The sequence below is a fragment of the Schistocerca piceifrons genome, chromosome 2 (genome assembly GCF_021461385.2).
Source record: "Schistocerca piceifrons isolate TAMUIC-IGC-003096 chromosome 2, iqSchPice1.1, whole genome shotgun sequence".
Classification (NCBI taxonomy): Eukaryota; Metazoa; Arthropoda; class Insecta; order Orthoptera; family Acrididae; genus Schistocerca; species Schistocerca piceifrons.
Genome location: NC_060139.1, coordinates 572,831,264 through 572,851,216, shown reverse-complemented (window position 1 = coordinate 572,851,216; position 19,953 = coordinate 572,831,264). Strand labels below are relative to the sequence as shown.

At 39.9% G+C, this 19,953-nt stretch overlaps 1 protein-coding gene across 3 annotated transcripts in view; it reads right to left on the bottom strand.

The window, feature by feature from the left end:
- LOC124777481 (trypsin-1-like) overlaps window positions 1-17,946 on the bottom strand; it is a 72,671-nt gene extending 54,725 nt beyond the window's left edge. For all 3 annotated transcript variants that reach the window (XM_047252916.1, XM_047252918.1, XM_047252917.1), the window contains exons 1-2: window positions 17,855-17,946; window positions 2,409-2,497 (exon numbers count right to left, since the gene is read on the bottom strand). In XM_047252916.1, the coding sequence (XP_047108872.1) occupies window positions 2,409-2,497; window positions 17,855-17,924 (159 nt within the window). In that variant the 5' untranslated portion in view covers window positions 17,925-17,946. The remainder of the gene's footprint in view (window positions 1-2,408; window positions 2,498-17,854) is intronic.
- Window positions 17,947-19,953: the final 2,007 nt, after the last annotated feature.

Sequence of the window (19,953 nt, the reverse complement as noted above, 5' to 3'; positions counted from 1 at the left end):
TTGTTATTTTATGAAATAATATTTTGGTGCCATTTTCAACATGAGCAAAAAGTTTTCATAACACAGAAGAAAGTGTTACATTTACAACATTAGCAAGGAATGATAGCCTATCCATAAAAGTAATCAGGTTTATTAGTGGGTTTCACAAATGCACATCTTGATTTTGTCCTGTTAAGCAGCTACAAAATTACCTGTGGCTTCATAGTGCATTATTCACAGATGAAATTCATTGTCAACAATCATTTTAATTTGAGAAAGTAATTTGAGATAGTAACAAAAAGGAGTGAGATAGTGTGTTAGAACACTCTCCAAAAATTTAAATGACCCATTACTCATCATTGTTAATCAGCCCTATGGTAAATGTTATGAATTAACTGTTACTGGAATAACAATTTCAGAAGGAGTGGTTTTGAGATGTACACTGTAGCAGCAATACTGGTTTGTAGTTTTTATGCCATGTTATATATGATATGCAATTACTTAAATCTTATTGCTCGTAAGCCATTTACATATTGTGTAATCATGCCCAGTGGCACAGATGGAAGCACAAACATCTATGCGGCTTCTTTTACCTATAATCCATGATAAACTGATGGCTGAAAATGTAAGAAGGGGCAACCATCACCATGGTAGAATTTCAGTGATTGTAAGTGTGACAGATAAGCCTTTGTAGGCCAACTACCTCATTCAGACAGACTGCTCTAAATGAAACTGAGATAAATAATGTATCACACACAAACAAAACTTATTTAATAAAGTCACTGTGATGCATTTGATGTGAAAGGAGTAGAAAGTAAAGTTAATGAACTTGTTATTTGTGTATATTATTGCATATATTATATTAAATTCCAATGGAAAACTGCTATGTCTTGTGTGTCCGTATGTTAAACACCAGTGTCTTCAAAGTAGCAGTCTATATCTGTAGGGAAAATAAATAGAAAAGCAGAGTTCCCATGTATGTTAAAAATATCAAGTTGTTCATGCTTAAATCAACTATTGGACACCTGTGCTTGTGAACTGCTACTAGGTGAAGAGTCAAATAATTACTACAGTTAATGCAGGGTGTAAATTATATTGTAAATGTATTAAATTATTTGACATGTTTGCGGGAAGTTTGAAAGAGACAGAGAGAGAGAGAGAGAGAGAGAGACAGTGTGAGAGAGATTGAACACGATTATATATGGATCATTGTATGTAAAAAAGTAATACCTTAAGACAATCATTTAAATAGTCAGCATGCTGGCATATTATTCACTGACACTGAATATTCACAATTATGATCTGTGGCACATGCAAATAACAAAACTAAACTAAGATTTATTTTTTACACTGTATATAATCTCTACTATTCCCCTATATTAATGTCTGATTCCTTTAATTTATATAAATGCCTTCAGAGAAGAGAAAGGGCTCAGATATTCACCAATTTCTTTAAGCATGTAATTTGTGTACAATTTTGATGAATGCATTCATGTTACTTCTAGTGTTGTAATCATGGACATCACTGAATGTGTCTGCTCTTTGGTTTTTTGCGAAAATGGTATCAATTTATACAAGTACAAGGATTCATTCAGATTCTGTCAAGAAAAAGAACCTTCACGGATGTGAAATTATTGAAGGTACACATTAACAGAAGTCAAGGATATAACAGAGGCTTAATCTCTACACTGTATTAATGGTGAACTATCACTAAACTGCTTACAGCTATTCTCACTTATGCCAGCTAAATTTAATCAAGTAAATTAGTAAGAAAGTTGCTACTTTGGAAAAGAGCTGCTGCCTTCTTAGTTTCACTGCAGCTGCGGTTTGTTTGCTGTTAGTAGCTTAATATTTAATTGATTACAATGGTATTTTCTTTAAAAAAATGCTTTTCCTGATTCTGTAAATAGTGAGTCCTGTTCGTACTTGTCATGCAGCTATAAAACAAACAGTGCCACTTGCTGTGTAGGTAACAGAACTTTCCAGTTCCTGAATTTAGATATCCTGATAAGTTGTAGAAAAGGAGGCTAATGAGGTACGTTTTTAATATTCTTTTGAACTAATACAGATTCTTAATTTCTTTCTTTATGTTTGATAGAAGCTCGTTGAATATATTCCATTTGTGCTGCGCTTCTTTGTATTTCATACTAATTTTTGTGCATTGTTTGCATTTTTTAAGTTCTGATTAGGTGGACAGTAGCTGTATTGATGAGTCCGTGATATTATATACCTTCAATTTGTTAAGTGCAATGTTAATATTTACTTGAACCTTCATAGAAAAATGAAAGAAATATAAGGAACTAATAGCTTTTTTTATAACTGTGGTCATAATCTCAACAGATTGTTTTGCTCCTGACTTAATATTTGTTAAATGCTCGTATTAATGTTATATAAAAAAATTTAATCAAACAATATGCTCATGTTTGTACCTGGTAGGGAAAATCTTCTATATTTGCGGTGTTTCCACCAATAATCCTGTTAGCTTTATCAATTCCATGATTTCTCTCTGATCTTACACCTGAAATAAATATGAAGTCAATTCTGGCTGCATTAAAATTGTTTTAAATGCATTTCTAAAACATAAGTTCTGCAAACAGCAAACTCTGATCATCATGGTTGAATGTTTTGTATCTACAAAAATGGAGCTCAAAAATATAAATAAAACAAGACAAAGGAGGTGTCAAGATTATCATTCCACAAAACATGAACATTTGAAAAATAACACTGAGGAATGAAGATTGCACTGGAACAATGCAAGCACAAAGCACAAATGAGAAATATGAAGCATTTTTAAACACACTACTCCATCATTTTCATGCAGTCTTCCCCAAAATGAGCTGTCAGAAAAAGAAATGTCATGGTAGGTTATGAATTATCAAAGAAATGATTGGACTCAGGACCAGAGTAAAGGAATTCAGATGAACAGGAGACATGGAGATATATAAATAGCATCAGAAGAAGTACAAGAAATCAATAAGAAAAGCAAAAGCCAGTCCAATAGACAGAGTCATAGTGAATTCAAGTCATAAAAGTAAAACAGTATGGCACATAATCAGCACTCAAATATGTAGTTAAATAGGGTAAATAACCAAAATTTTGTAAAGTCAATGTGTATTGAGAATAATATAGTTACATATAGAACAAAAAATGCTAATATATTCAACAACAATTTTGTGCATGTTGTGCAAAATTTGAAGGGGGAAAGAAATCGTCAGGGATCAAATCACAATACTTGGGCAACAGCACACTCAATGTTCCTCAATTCAGAAATTAAAACCAAAGACATCTGTAGGAGATGATTGAATATCAAAAATATCTAATGAAATTTGCAAATGAAGAAATAATTGAACCTCTTTTGGATATAGCAAATTTCTCTTTCAAAGGAGGATGATTTGGCGAAAAATTAAAAATAAGCAAATTAGAACCAACATCTAAGAAAGGTGACAAAGATGACCGGAATAACTACAGACTTGTATCTTTAATCTATGATTTTTCAGAGATGGTCATGTATAGTAGGATGTCCACATTTCTCAAGAAACATAGGATTCTGATTCCAGCACAACACAGTTTAAAAAAAAAGAAGTTTACAGAAACCTCTATCTGAAGCCTAACAGAATCCATTATAGATGCATGCTATTTTTCTTGATTTGATTAAAGCTTTTGATGCACCAAATGAAAAACTTGATAGGTATGGTGTACATGGGCATGCAGTGCAGTGGATAAAATGACGTATCAGTAACAAAAAGTAGTATGTGATAACAGAATTTGAATACAGATATGTAATCAGGGATCCATGCTTGGCCCATTTCTATTCAACCTGTTTATAATCAATATAAAAGTAAGTGAGAAAGATAAGTGATGATATGACAATAGTGAGTGTAGAAGAAAATCTGGAAACACTGGAAAGAAATTGGTTTATGTTGACAAATAATGCAGTATGGTGACTCATACACAGTGACTTCCTTACAAATCTAAAAAAGATAATGTTCATGATTCACAAATAGGGAAAAATAGGAAGAAAAGGAAGACCACATACATATATTCTTAGATTAAACAAGATTGGAAGAAGTTACCTCTACAAAATTATTGAGAATTACAGTTTACAATAAGCTCCCATGGAGACAAGATATAGACAATGTCTGTTGTAAAGTAAGCACTTTAATATTTATTATGTAACAGCTTGCACATTATGTTAACAAAAAAACTTCTATGTCCAGTGTACCCTGCTTTATTTGAACCATAGTTGCAATTTAATATTGGAGGGCAGTGTGGAGGGTAAAAATAGTAGAGGGAGACCAAGAGATGAATACACCAAGCAGATTCAGAAGGATGTAGGTTGCAGTAGGTACTGGGAGCTGAAGAAGCTTGCACAGGATAGAGTAGCATGGAGAGCTGCATCAAACCAGTCTCAGGACTGAAGATCACAACAACAACAACTTGCAGTATGGAATTACTGTTTGGGGAAACTCCAGCAGCAATAATACAAAAAAATTGTTGTTTTGCAAAACCAGGTCATTAGTTCCATTTGGAATAAAAAACGAATAGACTCATGCAGAACTGCCTTCTGTAATCTAAAAATGTTGACTTTTCCATCTATGTACATATACAGAACAATAATATAATTAGTGAAAGATGGTACATTACTAGAAAAAAATGCAGATGTTAATTCACATGATACAAGAAATAAAGGCCAGCTGAGAAGTATACCACACAGACTGTGAACTGTTGAAAAGATCCTCACTATTCAGGGGTACAATTGGTAAAGCATACTCTTAAGAGTCTACATGACAGTATGAGTGAAAGGACATTCTATAAACATCTAAAGCACTGCTTAATGGAAATAAGTATATGAGTAGGTGTGTAAATAATAGGAAATGCTGTTATTACTTGTATGTATATATTGTAATCAATGGAAAATATTGTAATGTGATGTATGTAAATAACTTATAGTATGACATTTTATATTGTAATATATAGGCTAAATATTTTACAATATTAGGTTAAGTTGATCTGTCCTATATTACAAATACACACTCTTTACATAATGTAATCAAATGAGACAAAATAAAAATCAATCAATCACTGAAACTTACAATGAAACAAATAACATTATGTTGTTGAGTTTATTGTTGTAATAATCAAATTATTTGCAGATTAACCCACAGAAAATTCTTACTCTATCTAGCCAGAATAACTCTAATTAACAACAACATTTGTCTTCCAGGTCTATACATTTCACTATGTGGCCATGCTGTTCTCATTGTAAATACATAATATGATTAAAAATGATCTGTAATTGAATAAAAACTGGTTGTGCGATTAAAAAGATAACAATATTGACAGCTGGAGCATTTGATTTCAATAAACTTGCAGTCAAAGTTGTGGAAGAATGACACTGATTGAAGAACGACAACTCGGCCTGCCTCTCATTAACAAGATAATGAAGTACTCATGATAGGCATGTATAGGCAGTAAAAATTAAATCTTCTATTGTTTGCATTGTGTGTTCTAATTTCTGATATTCCAAGCATTAGTCTTTATATATGATACCTTTAACCCAGACATATAAATACCATGTTCCAGATTGTGTTAAACCACCCTATGCCTTATTTTGATAAACATTCTGCATATGATAAGGTCATATTATACTTTGCAGAATGATACTGAAGACTTCTACAACTGTCAACTAAGATGGACTAAAACAGAATTTCTGGACCAATGGATATTGTTTGAATAACTTTTGAGTTTATAGAATTTTATTTAATTTATCTGTTCACCTAAAAGTCTTTCTACATTGTCAAACAATGGAAAATCCAGGATGGAGTTACAACAACGTGGATAGGATAGATTTGCTGCAACTCATTACAAGATCTTTAGTGACAAACTGGTATGGCCTCGTGACCAACTGCAGCACTGAATCGGGGCACTGCGCCATGACCAGAGTAAACAGGTGTCAACCAATGAGTCTGCTGCAAAATCATCCCCACTGTTTTTCCCCCACATATAAGACAAAATTGCCCTTCATGAAATGTGACTTGCTTTGCTTGTGGAAAGCCAGGTCATGTACAATCTGCGTGCTTGCAACAGAAAAAGAGCTCTACCCACACTCGCTCTCTAGTACAATGCCAGTCAAACAAATGGTGAACTTAGTCATTGCTGGATGTTGTGTGCGACTTCAGTTAGACACTGGCGCTTCTATTACACTGCTTAGTCATCCCACTTATGAACAGTTGGGCTCGCCACAGTTGACAAAATCATGCACGCAAATTACTGCTTATATGGGTCAGGACATTCCAGTGCTTGGTACATGTAGTTTGCATGCCACATTCCAGTCTCATAACAGAACAGTGACATTTACCTTTTTGTGATCATGAAACTGTGAAAATATTTTTGGGATAGATTCATTTGATTTGTTCGGTCTTCGTATTCAGGACAATGTACATTCTGTTTCTTCTTTCAATCCAAAAGACAGTGTTACTCAATTGATTGAGGAGTTATCTGAAGGACATGGCAGAGCAAATAATTTTGTGGTGCTTTATAATGAAGGACGCTGCGCAACCTAAAATTTTGAGGATGTGTCTCACCCTCATGCATTTAAAGAGAAAGTTGCAGGTGAACTTTAAGAATGGGAAGACAACGGGCTTCCCCCTCAGTCATCTTACCAAAGTCTTCTGGAACACTTCAACTTTGTGTTGATTTAAACCCACTGTGAATCCGCAAACAATAATTGATGCTTGTTTGTTTCCTTACCCTGAGGAATTAATGGACGCGCTTGGTGCAGGCCACTATTTTTCAAAAATTGACTTATGCAATGTGAATTTGTAAATTCTGCTCAATGAGGAGTCTCAGAAATGGTTTGTAGTCAACTCACATTTAGGGGTGCTCAAATATTTACTCTTACCCTTTGTCAGCATTTCCGTGCCTGCCGTATTCCAATGCTATTTAGAACAGCTTACTGCAAATGTGATTTTTTAGTTTATCCCAGCATATTTCTTGCTCGAACAGTCCACGGGTGTACTGCCGGTCCATAGTGTCCAACGGGTACAATGTTTTGACGATTAGATATGTTGCCATCGTCAGGTGTGCTGACAAACTGAGTGAGCTCCTGAGGGCGGGTGGCTGCCTTAAATCCCCTGTGAGGTGTTCTCTCTGCGATCCGCGCCCACGATCGCTCGTCAGCGGGTGCTGAGATGCTAGTGTCTGCATCTGTGATGGCGCTGGTGTAATTGCCTCAGCCGCCCTGGTCTCCTGTTTTTTTTCTTTGTTCAGTTCGTTAGCACACCTGACAATGGCGACATGTCTGATTGCCGAAATATTGTGCCCGCTGGACACTATGGACCGGCAGTACACCCATGGACTGTTCGAGCTTATTGCAAAAGTTCCATTCTGTTCAAATTACTTTGATGATATTGTGGTGTCAGGACCTACACCAAAGGAACATGTAAGTAACATTCATACTCTATTTCAAGTACTTTCGCTGCAGGTTTGCAGTGTCACCTGGGCTCGTGTGCCTTTTTTTAGTCTGAAATTCACTACCTAAGCCATGTTCTTAATAGTCAGGGTGTTCATCCTCTCCACTCACGTTTGTTGACCATGCAGGAATTCCCTGTCCAGTGGAATGAGGCAGCATTGCAATAAGTTCTTGAGAAGATGACATATTATATCCCGTTTATACACAATTCAGCCCATATCGTGGCTCTGTTGCATCATTTGTGCTGGAAGAATGTGCCTTTTGTTTGGACCAAAGAGTGTCAGGATGCATTCCAGAAACTTAAAAATGCCTTACTGAGTGAGAGATGCCTTGTTCATTTTGATCCCGCTAAGTCTGTGGTTTTGGCAGTAGACGCTTCTTTGTAAAGAATCAGTGCTGTGCTGTTGCACATTTTGGTTCACAGGGCAGGGTAATTGCTTTTGTTTCCAAGTTATTGACCAAGACGCACTGTAATTATTCCCAAATGTAGAAGGAAGCGCTCGTTGTTATATATGTCGTGACAAAGTTTCACCACTATCTGTTTGGTCAGAAGTTTTACCTAGTGACGCAACTTAAGCCACTTCAGTCTCAGTGGTAGTAGTAGCTTTATTCATCTGTAGATCTCTTTTTACAAGGATATAGGACATGTCAAAGTATTTACAAATTTAGATCAATTTAAAATAAGCTAATTTGTATACACATATATTCACAGAGACAGTCATTAGATTTTCTCCTGGTATACAATACTTTTTTTACAAATAACTTATTAAATAATGTAATGCCACATTGTTCACTCATATCTCACTATCAGTCACTGCACACACTATACACACATTGTTTCGTAACACTTCACTCACTACACACACACACACACACACACACACACACACACACACACACACACACACACATACTGGTGATCTCTGGGGCATTTTATGTACAGCAACTTTCCATTTGCTATCCTGAAAAACTGAGTCAGCATCCCTCCATGAAGAGTGAGATGTTGAGCTCAGAAAGAGGAAAAGGTGTTAGTATTGTGGTATGCATATCTTGGGGTAAATATTTCTAGACTGGAAAAAAGAAGGAAAAAACCTAAAGTGAAGGTGTTATGTGGAATGTTGAATATTTTATAATTATAATTATTATTTATTTGTATAACATTTTTTATCAAACCCCTACTCTGTTTCAGCTAAGTAATCCTTCAATGTATAAAATGTATTGCATAACCGGTACTTTTTAGCTGCCTTTTTAAATAAATGTATTTTGGCAATTTCTTTAATCTCTTTTGGTAATTTATTGTACAATTTATTCCTTGGTAGAAAATGCTGTTTTGAGTTTTATGTTTATTTTTTCTTGGTAAATGTAGGTTGAGTCTATTCTCTTGTTGCATGGTCATGGAGAGAGCTGTTTGTGCAGTAATTACCAATGTTATTTTTGGATGTGCACAACTAACTGGTAAATTTATTCACATGGAGCAATTAAAGTCCCCAGTGTTCTGAACAGATCTTTACAATGAGCTTGACTAGTATTTTTGGTTATTATTCTTATGGTTCTTTTCTGGAATTTGAAAATTGTGTTCATAATTTGTGCATTTGTTCCCCAAAAAAGAATTCCATAGCTAAGAATTGAGTGTACATATGAATAACATGTAACTAAAAGACACTGCATGTTACACACTGATGATAGGGTTTTAAGGGCACAATGTGCTGATGACATTCTCTTTGCAAGTAGCTTTGTGTGTCCACATCACTTCAGCTGAGAATCAGTATTCATTCCTAGAAATTTTGCATTTGTTACACAGTCTGTAGAGGTGCCATCTACATTTAATTTAATATTGTCATTTTTCCTCTTCAAACTGAAATACATGGCATTAGTTTTCTTTGTGTTCAATGTCACTTTATTACTTATTGACCAATCATAAACTTCCTTGAGAGTTTCATTTGCTTTCTCGGCAAGGAGTTCTCTTGTTTTCTCAGTGACTATAATATTGCTATCATCAGCGAAGAGGATTTTTTCACCATGAGTAACACTACTGGGAAGGTCATTAATGTATATCAGGAACAGTATTGGTCCTAATATGCTATCTTGCGGAGCCTCTATATTAAAGTATTTTGGTTCTAGTAAGTGTTTTACTAAATGTTTAGATCTATTTGAAGTATGTGTTATCTCTAATCTTTGTTTCATCCATCTGAACCTGTTCCACCGTGTGCGGACCAGAAGCTGAAATGTTGGGCTTTGTTATTGTCAAAGTGGCAGTACGAAATACTGTAATGGCCCACATCAAGCATGCAAATGCTGAAGCCCTTTCTCACCTTCCTGTTGGTCCTGATTCTGCCTTCGATGATACTGCCGTATCTTGTTGTCAGATCGATGCACAGGACACTGAACTTTTACGGACTTTTCCATTGAACTACAGGACAGCTGCACAGGCCATAGAGGCATACCTTGACCTGAACTTATTGTTACCCTACATCAATACTGCTTTGCCAGTATTTAACTGATAGCTAGTGGGATGCTCAGGTATTGGTAAAGGATTTGCAGTGAGCAGTCTTACATGTGGCACACAGGCACCTGAGTCCAGCTCTGTAAATGCTGGATCAGATCCTGGTAGGCCTGCAGAAACTGCAAGACCAATTGCCGCCAGAATGGGAACTCGTATTTAAACCACACAAGCCTAATCTATCACTGTATTACCACATAGAAGGTGCTGAGATTAGGTTGGATCTGGCACGTCTGTATAAATTAATACAATTTCCAATTAGCAACGAGCAAGCCAAGTTCACATGTTGCAACTTACATGCACGCCTCTTTAAGTGGGGAACCTTGGGGGTGTTCACCCAAGAAAGACACAGGAGGTACTGCTGATCACATAAGATGGTGGTAGTCACGTGATGATGTCACTAACTGAACTCTGACATTGTCAGAGGGGGAGGGTTACCATCTGCCTGACCTGAATGCTGCATATGGTTCCAGCACAGGTGAGGTATGGGCAAAGCAGAAGGTTTGTATAGTCCACAGGACGTCCTGTGGCCCACAATCCTATTTCCAGCAAGCAGGGCACACTAGGTTTATTTTGTATGCATTACTGAAGTTGTAGTAGCGAAATGCTACTAGCAAGGTAGGGTCGTGCAGCTAAACGTTTGTAACTGCACGGGAGTGGAATATTTATTAACGGGACAGACTGTGACATAACAGGGCAGACCTTTCACCTGTCAGCCTGTGTTACAGGGGAAACCAAGTTCAATATCATGCAACAACAGCCATACTAGCCAAGGAAACCACTAGCGACCCTCCCAGTGAGAAATCTGACCTACCTGAATGAAACTTTGGATCCTAAGCTAATTCTGTCCTTAAACTGGCTAATAGAGAGGCAAGAGGGACGTGTTTCAGTACACATGTACAGCAATATCGGGAGGAGCAGCACCACATGATCTAGATCATAAGCGTCACAGCCACTAGCACAGTGTTGATATTGATCCTGTTTTGGGCAGCCTTCGTCTACTTTATGCAGTGGGCCGCTCTTGAATGCTATCCTTCATCAGATACCATTGGACTGGTTTGTACATGGGAAGCTACGAGGAGAGCAAGAAACTGTAGGAATGCTACTGGGTCATTTAACTGTGATACTATACATGTATCTCAGTGAAATGAATGGAGGAAAATATTGTTCATGTTTTAATACTAAAGATGGGATGTATTTTAGTAGATAATCCGTATTTGAATGGTTAGTTGGAGATTTGAACCGTATTCCTCTTGATTTTCTTGCATAATGAAAGAAGTGATGCAGTACTAAAACCCAATTCCAGACATGGTATTTTTAAATGCTGGTCCAGTGTGTTCTGGAAAATCTGATTTATATTCCCAGTTTTTGTCTCGACCCATGCGGCTAAAACATTTGGATAACTGCTTACCCCTCAGCAAATCTATTGTCTCTTTCAATAGAGCTTACCGTCCCCCTCAAATGACTTGTAGTCAATGGACATTTTACCACATGAGGTGACAAAAGTCATGGGAGGCCTCCCAATATCTTGTTGGATCTCCTTTTACCTGGCATAGTGCAGCAACTCGACGTGGCATGGACTCAACAAGTCGTTGGAAGTCCCCTGTAGAGAGATTGAGCCGTACTGTCTCTACAGCAGTTCATAATTGCGAAAGAGTTGCCGGTGCAGGATTTTGTGCACGAACTGACCTCTCAATTATGCCCTATAAATGTTCGATGTGGCTCATGTCAGGCAATCTGTGTGGCCAACCATTTGCTCTAACTGTCCAGAAATGTCTTCAAACCAATCGCAAACAATTGTGGCCTGATGACACAGTGCATTGTCATCCATAAAAATTCCATTGTTGTTTGGGAACATGACATCCATGAATGGTTTTAAATTGTCTCCAAGTAGCCGAACATCCAGAGGATCTACTCTATTCCATATAAACACAAATTGGTTCAAATGGCTCTAAGCACTATGGGACTTAACATCTGAGATCATCAGTCCCCTAGACTTAGAGAACTAAGCTAAGGACATCACACACATCCATGCCCGAGGGAGGATTCGAACCTGCGACTGTAGCAGCTGCGCAGTTCCGGATTGAAGTGCCTAGAACCGCTCGGCCACAACAGCCGGCCATATAAACACAACCCACACCATTATTGAGCCACCACCAGCTGGCACAGTGCCCTGTTGACAACTTGGGTCAATAGCTTCATGAGGTCTGTGCCGCACTCGAACCCTACCATCAATTCTTACCAACTGAAATCAGGACTCATCTGATCAGGCCGTGGTTTTTCAGTCGCCTAGGATCCAGCCGGTATGGTGACGAGCCCAGGAAAGGTGCTGCAAGCGATGTCGTGCTGTTAGCAAAGGTACTCACGTCGGTCATCTGCTGCCATAGCCTATTAACGCCAAATTTCGCCACATTGTCCTAACCGATACGTTCGTCGTATGTCTCACATTGATTTCTGCAGTTATTTCACATGTTGTTGCGTGTCTGTTAGCAGTGACAACTCTACGTAAACGCCACTATTCTCAATCGTTAAGCGAAGACCGTCGGTCACTATGTTGTCTGAGGTGAGAGGCAATGCCTGTAAGTTAACGATTTTCGAAATGCAATGTCCCATGCATCTAGCTCCAACTACCATTTCGCTTTCGAAGTTTGTTAATTTCTGTTGTGCAGCCGTAATCACATCGGAAACCTTTTCACATGAATCACCTGAGTACGAATGACAGCTACGCCAATGCACTACCCTTTTATACCTTATGTACGTGATACTACCGCCATCTGTATGCGTGCATATCGCTGTCCCACGACTTTTGTCACCTCATTGCACTTCAACGAAGGTGAAATAAAATTAATGTGATAGCAGTATGCCTATCAGGAATATATTCCAAAACTTCGCTGACAACGATGGCGCTAAGAACGATGGTATTCTAAATCTACATCCAGATACATACTCCGCAAGCCACCGTACGGTTCGTGGAGGAGGGTGCCTTTCACCACTAGTAGTCATTTCCGGTGGAGGGTACCCTGTACGACTACTAGCCATTTCCTTACTTGTTTCATTCGCAAACAGAGCCAAGGGAAAACTACTGCCTATGTGCCTCTACTGGACACCTAGTTTCTCTTGTCTTATATTCGTGATTCTTATGCGAAATGCAAGGCTGCGGCAGCAGAATCGTCCTGTAGTCAGTCTCAAATGACGGTTTTCTAAATTTTCTGGATTGTGTTCCTCTAAAAGAATATCGTCTTCCTTCCAGGAATTCGTATTTGAGTTCCCAAAACATACTTGCGTGTTGTTCGAACCTATCAGTAACAAATCTAGCAGCCCACCTCTGAATTGCTTCAATGTCTTCCTATAATCCGGCCTGATGTGGATCCCAAACACTCGGCCAGTACTCAAGAAAGGGTAGTACTGATGTCATATATGTGGCCTTCACAGATGAACCACACTATCCTAAAATTCTCCCAGTAAACTGAAGGCCTTCCGCACTGCAGCCCCTACAATCTCGTTCCATTTCGTATCGCTGCTTATCGTTACGCCTACATACTTCATACTGTGTCAAGCAGCACGCTACTACTACTGTATTCGAACATTACAGGACTTTTTTCCCTATTCATTTGCATTAACCTACATTTTTCTACATTTAGAACTACCTGCCATTCATTGCAGCAACTATTATCCCGCAGTCACCTTATCGTACATCATAGCATCATTAGCTAACAACAGCAGATTGTTGCTCATCTTGTTCGCCAGATCATTTATGTATGTAGAAAATAACAGCAGTCCTACTATACTTCTCTGGGACATTCCTGGCGCTACCTTTGTCTCTGATGAACACTCGCTGTCGAGGACAACGTAGCAGGTTCTGTTACAGTGTGTTAACTGTAAGACGGCAGAGTTGAGAGGGGAGTGCGGGGAGAGGAGGAAGCAAGCATTGGCTGGCGAGGGAAGAGGAGCCGTTGGGGAGGGGACAAGGCACGCCTACCAGCTGCAGTGCTGGCGCTGAAAATTGCGCGTCATGCTTACACGAAAGCAGACGAAAGGCTTGGAAGTAAAACTCGCTTTAAGTGTTGTTCGTAAACGAAACTGAAATCGTCATGTACATTAAAATCTATATATATATATATATATATATATATACATAAATGAATGTATGTATGTTTCTCTATTATGCGCTCACAAACCATTCATCTGATTCCAATGAAACTTTTGTGAGTTGTTCTCCGAACGCCCGAAAACAACAATATACAATGTTTTAAGAGTCAGGTCATTGTAGCATGCGATTCCCACTGATCGCAATTTTTTTTTTTTTCATTTTATTTCATTCATATTGCCAAGCGTTTGTGATGATACGCCAGGATGATTCTTGGAAAACTGTTTGAATCTTCCAATGCTACGCACGCTGTGTCCTGTGTATGTAGCAGCTCTCACTGAAGATTTGTAAATGGGGTGAAGCAATTTTTTATGCTCCCTTTCCCTTTCGCAGCATTCAATCACACGCAATACAATTTTACGAGCATCGCTACGTAATACTGGTTTCCTTCTAACCGTAGGCCTACAGGTAGGCGTTGTTGGCGACTCCCGAGATGGGCCAGCACCTGCCTCTTCACTCATTTTGATAATGTTTAGCACAACTGCACAATAAAAACACGCAGAACAGTACAGCGCAAAACAATAACACAGCAGACGACAATGGCTACCTTGTACAACACAGTCAGCTACGTAATGTTGGCAGCAGTCGAAACTGCGTGCCTACCGAAGCCTCCCGACGTTTACCGACTTCTACCGATTCAGGACTAGGGAGAGGTCTGCCATCTAAAAGTTTACACACTGTACTTAAGTCTTCGAGCCACTCACATATATGCTAACCTGCAATGGCGCTTCAAGTCAAATACTTCTGGGAAATCTAGGAATATGGAATCTAAATGTTGAGCTTCATCCACAAGTTCGCATGATATTGTGTGAGAAAAGAACAAACTGAGTTTCGTACCAGCGATGCTTTCTAGAAACGTGCTGATTCGTGTACTGACGCTTTCCCATCTCAGGGAAATATACAGGGTGAATTTTCAACCGTGTACAAACTCTAGGGATTGATTGATGAGAGGATGCGGAACAAAAAAGTTCTAACGAACTTATGTCCGGAAATGCATGGTTTTCATGCTAGAGACACTTTATTCAGTCATACATTGTTACAGAGACTGCGGTCTAATACGCGCTGTACCATGCAGCCACAGTTACAGTATGTGTTCAAAATGGTTTCCATGTGCCTCAACGCATGCATGTACGCTCTGTAGCATGTTCTGTATGTTACGCTCACAACTGCCAGGCTGCATCCGAACGGTGTCAAAGGCAGCATGAATACGCTGCTCCAGTGTCTTCATATCTTGAATGGACTCCGCACACACTATACTTTTGAGATGGCTCCAAAACCGGAAGCACGGGTTGAGGTCAGGTGAATGAGCAGGCCATGCAACTGGACCCCCTCGTCCGATCCATCGACCAGGGAAGACACGGTTGAGATGCGACCAGACGTTTACGGCGAAGTGGGATGGTGCACCACCATGTAGCAGCTACATAGCCCTTCGAATCAACAATGGCACTTCTTCAAGCAGGGGAGGCAAAGTCACCTACAACAAACGCTGATAGTTCCGGCCTGTTAGGCGACGTGTAAGGAAGACTGGTCCCAAAATATGGTCGCCAATTATACCCGCCCACAAATTCCGGCTGCACCGAAGCTCATGGTTCGCTGTCACCATACCAGGTGGGTTCTGTATAATATCCCACAGATGACTGTTGCATTTCTGGATATAAGTTCATTAAATCTTTCTTGTCCCACATCCTCTCATCGATCAACCCCTAGAGTTTGTATATGGTGGAAAAAAATTACCCTGTATATTATATGTTCAAAAATTCTGTAGCAAACAGATGTTAAGGATACTGGTCTGTAATTTTTTGGGTCCGTTAGTTTGCCCTTCTTGCACACGTGATCACTTGCGCTTTTTTTCCAGTCGCTTGGGACTTTACTCTGGTCGACAGATTCGCGATAAATGCAAGCTAAATAAGGGGGCAATGCCGTAGAGGACTCTTTGTAAAAACGAATTGGGATTTCATCCGGACATGGCGATTTATTTGTGTTCAACTCTTCCAGTTGTTTCCCAAGGCCAGTGATGCCCATTACTACACTGAAGAGTGAAAGAGATCGGTACACTTGCCCAATATCGTATAGGGCCCCTACGAGCGCGCTGAAGTGCCGCAACACGAAAGTGGAATCGAAGTAGTGCTGGAAGGAACTGACACCATGAATCCTGCAGGGCTGCCATAAATCCGTAAGAGTACAGGGGCTGGAGATATCTTCTGAACAGCACGTTGCAAGGCATCCCAGATTTGCTCCATTATGTTCATGTTTCGGGAGTTTGGTGGCCAACGGAAGTGTTTAAACTCAGAAGAGTGTCTCTGGAGTCAATCTGTACCAATTCTGTAAGTGTGGAGTGTCGCATTGTCCTGCTGGAATTGCTCAAGTCCATCGGAATGCACAATGGACATTAATGGATTCAGGTGAACAGGCAAGATGCTTACGTACGTGTCACCTGTCAGAGTTGTATCTGGACGTATCAGGGGTCCCATATCACTCCAACTGCACTTGCCCCACATCATTACAGAGCCTTCACCAACTTGAACAGTCCCCTGCTGACATGCAGAGTCCATGGATTCATGAGGTTGTCTCCATACCCGTACACATCCATCCGCTCGACACAATTTGAAACGAGACTCGCCCGAACAGGCAACATATTTCCAGCCATCTACAGTCCAATGTCGGCCTTGACGGGCCCAGACGAGGCATAGATTTGTGTCGTGCAGTCATCAAGGGTACACGAGTGGGTCTTCATCTCCGCTAACCCATATCGTTGATGTTTCGTTGAATAGCTCGCACATTGACACTTGTTGATGGCCTAGCATTGAAACCTGCAGCGATCTGCGGAATGGTTGCAATTCTGTCACGTTGAACAACTCTCTTCAGTCGTCGTTGGTCCCTTCCTTGTAGGATCTTCTTCTGGCCGCAGCGATGTCGGAGATTTGATGTTTTACTGGATTCCTGATATTCACAGTAAACTCGTGAAATGATCGCGCGGGAAAATCCCCACTTTCTCGCAAGCTCGGAGATACTGTGTCCCATCGCTCGCGCCGGCTGTAACACTACGTTCAGACATCAGTAACCGACCTAACAACTGCGCCAGATACTTGTTGTCTTATATAGGACTTGCCGACCGAAGCGCCGTATTCTACCTGTTTACATATCTCTGTATTTGAATACCCATGCCTGTGCCAGTTCCTTTGGCGCTGCGGCGTTTGTTCTCCATGTGAAAGTCTGTGCTGTGGTCAAAAGGGGGTGTGTTTGTACGATCCTGGGTGCAAGATTTCTTAAACGCGAATTTTAAAACCTCAGCTTTCCTTTTGCTGTTTTCAACTGCCACATCAGATTGGTCAACGAGTGAGTGGATAGAAGCCTGAGACCCACTTAGCGATTTTACGTAGGACCAAAATTTTTCGGGGTCTCGGCATTTGCTAAGGTATGACGGTGGTGGTTGTTGTATGCTTCGCGCATCGATCTTTTAACAGATGCACGAATCTCTACTAAATTTCGCCTGTCGTCATTTGCGCATTCTCCTTTGAACCGAGAATGGAACAACCTTTGCTTCCTCAGCAGTTTCCGAATTTCGTTGTTAAACCACGGTGGGTCTTTTCCGTCCTTAATCCATTTACTTGGCACATACTTCTCCAGAGCAAGACTTTCAATCCGTTTAAACTTTGCCTATAATTCCTCGCCTTCTTTTTCGCTTTTATTCTGATATACACGAGTCAGAATGATTGTTAATGGAACTTTGCGAATATTTCTGATGGAACTCACATACCTTGAGAGACGACGCGTTCTTCATGCTCCGTATCACTGGCGCTCAGACAAGCAAGCTGAAGCACGAACATTACACAGCAGAGGACGGTATGCATGGCAGCACAGAACTGGCTCCGTTGGCGGACGTTCGGGTACATAAACCGCGGAAGTCTCATTACAGTGGCAACAATAACGCTTTTGATTAAATGACCTCCGCAATCATGATACACGGTCGTCATGTTAACTGTATGCTACATTTTGTCACATACGAGGTCAAAACTTTCCTGTGCACCATTCGTCCAGGACACGCATCCACACACTAGCCTCAGCAAATGAAAATTATGCTAAGGAACCTAAAATTCATATTTTTTATTCTCGAATCGGCTTTTCTGGTTTTTTGATGATATCCTGTGAGTTATGTTCCGTGTAGTCTCGTAGAATATTACACAAATAATGTGTATAGGCACGGAAAAGGATATTACCCTTCTGCGACTCGAAATGATTAGTGGGATAGGAGTAAGCCGACTTAAACAGATGTGTGTTTGTGTTTTGCATCACTTCGCCCCTTTCCAGACGGTGGCACATTCCAATCAGTTTAACTTACGCAAAGAAGGAATCGATTGTGGAACCATCATGATAACAATTTAAGTGATTGGGGTTAGATGTTCGGACGCAAAATCAGACCGATGCAGTAGAATTTGAACTGAGACTTCGTCAGCTTTTAAGTAGTTTGGTAATGTCATCATACAGCCCTTCATAGCCGCTATTCACTTCCTAACAACACTGAATATGTTTCTACTAATGTCACTGTCAGAGGTACGCCCGGATAGCCGAGCACGTTAATCCGCCGCTTCCGCGATACGAGGAAGCGAGCTTGCATCCGATCGAATCCGTCTCGTGAATTAACGACTAACGCCGGTTAACCGCTAGCATGTATATGGTTTTCAGATAGTTTCCCACACACAATTAGGTAAACACCGAGCTGGTAGCGATGTCTCGTCTCAGACACCCACTTCACAAACATTTAGACACCGAAGTATGGAGTACAGAGATAGATACCTTCTAGGGGGAAGTGGTAACATCAAGAAGAGCATCCGTCCATCGAGTACCACTAATATTGCATCAGCTCATGAAACAATGCAGACCCCGTGGGAAAAAAGGGAAAAGGCAAAGAAAGAGTGTCGCTGTTAGTGCTTGAAACATTTCTTGACGTCTGCTTAAGAGGCACGTTTAATTTCTCTAGTGCTTTGTTTTCGCATAAACCCATAAGAATTGGTCACATTCCGCCCAGTTGATGAAGTATAATCTTCAGATACCACTTCGACGTAACACATCTCAGAAGAAAGTCTGAATTTTAGTCATGCCCACGTATGACGTGTTAATCGCCACTAAATCTTATTAATGTGCAACACGTGTCGCCAAAAAATTTCATTCATATAAACGCATTCTATGCTAAGCCGAGAAATTTTCTCTCGGCGCTCGTAATTTGTCATCCAGTCTCAGAAGTTTCTCACAAGAAATCCATCGATTGATCAATTAGGCGTTTAGTGAAGAGCGCTCTGGTGTTTCAGAGCTTCTACGTGTCCATCGTCGTTTGCACTGGGCCGCTTTTTCAGTTACAAAATCTCAACCACCCTTTAACCAGACATATCTTTTAATTGCAACTGAATGTTACTGATATACGTCAGGTAACAGTTGAATCATACTCTCATTGGTTTGCTTGTGATGTTCTTCCACATGAATGGATACTTCATGAGGTTCGGGGTTCCACATTCGAAACGCAGTCCTTTCTTCAGAAAAGTTATCGTCCAACGCTTGAAAAGAAACAGAATTCGTATTTTTAGCATTGTCGGCATTTGTTTTATCCTGTGAATTAGTATCATAGAAGGCACCTTTCCCGTCTCCTTTGTGAGGAGTAAACTTCATACTTTAACAACTGTTCGTTAGCTGTTCACTACTACCACAATAGTGATGCGATTTACTCAATGGAATACAAACAACACTGTGAACTAAAATAACTTACTCACTAGTTAAAAACTGAACGTGTTGAACATTTTTTCACACGCTTCGCCCTGCCACACAAAGCACTGAACTACGATCCATGGTCCTTCCTCAGCGTAA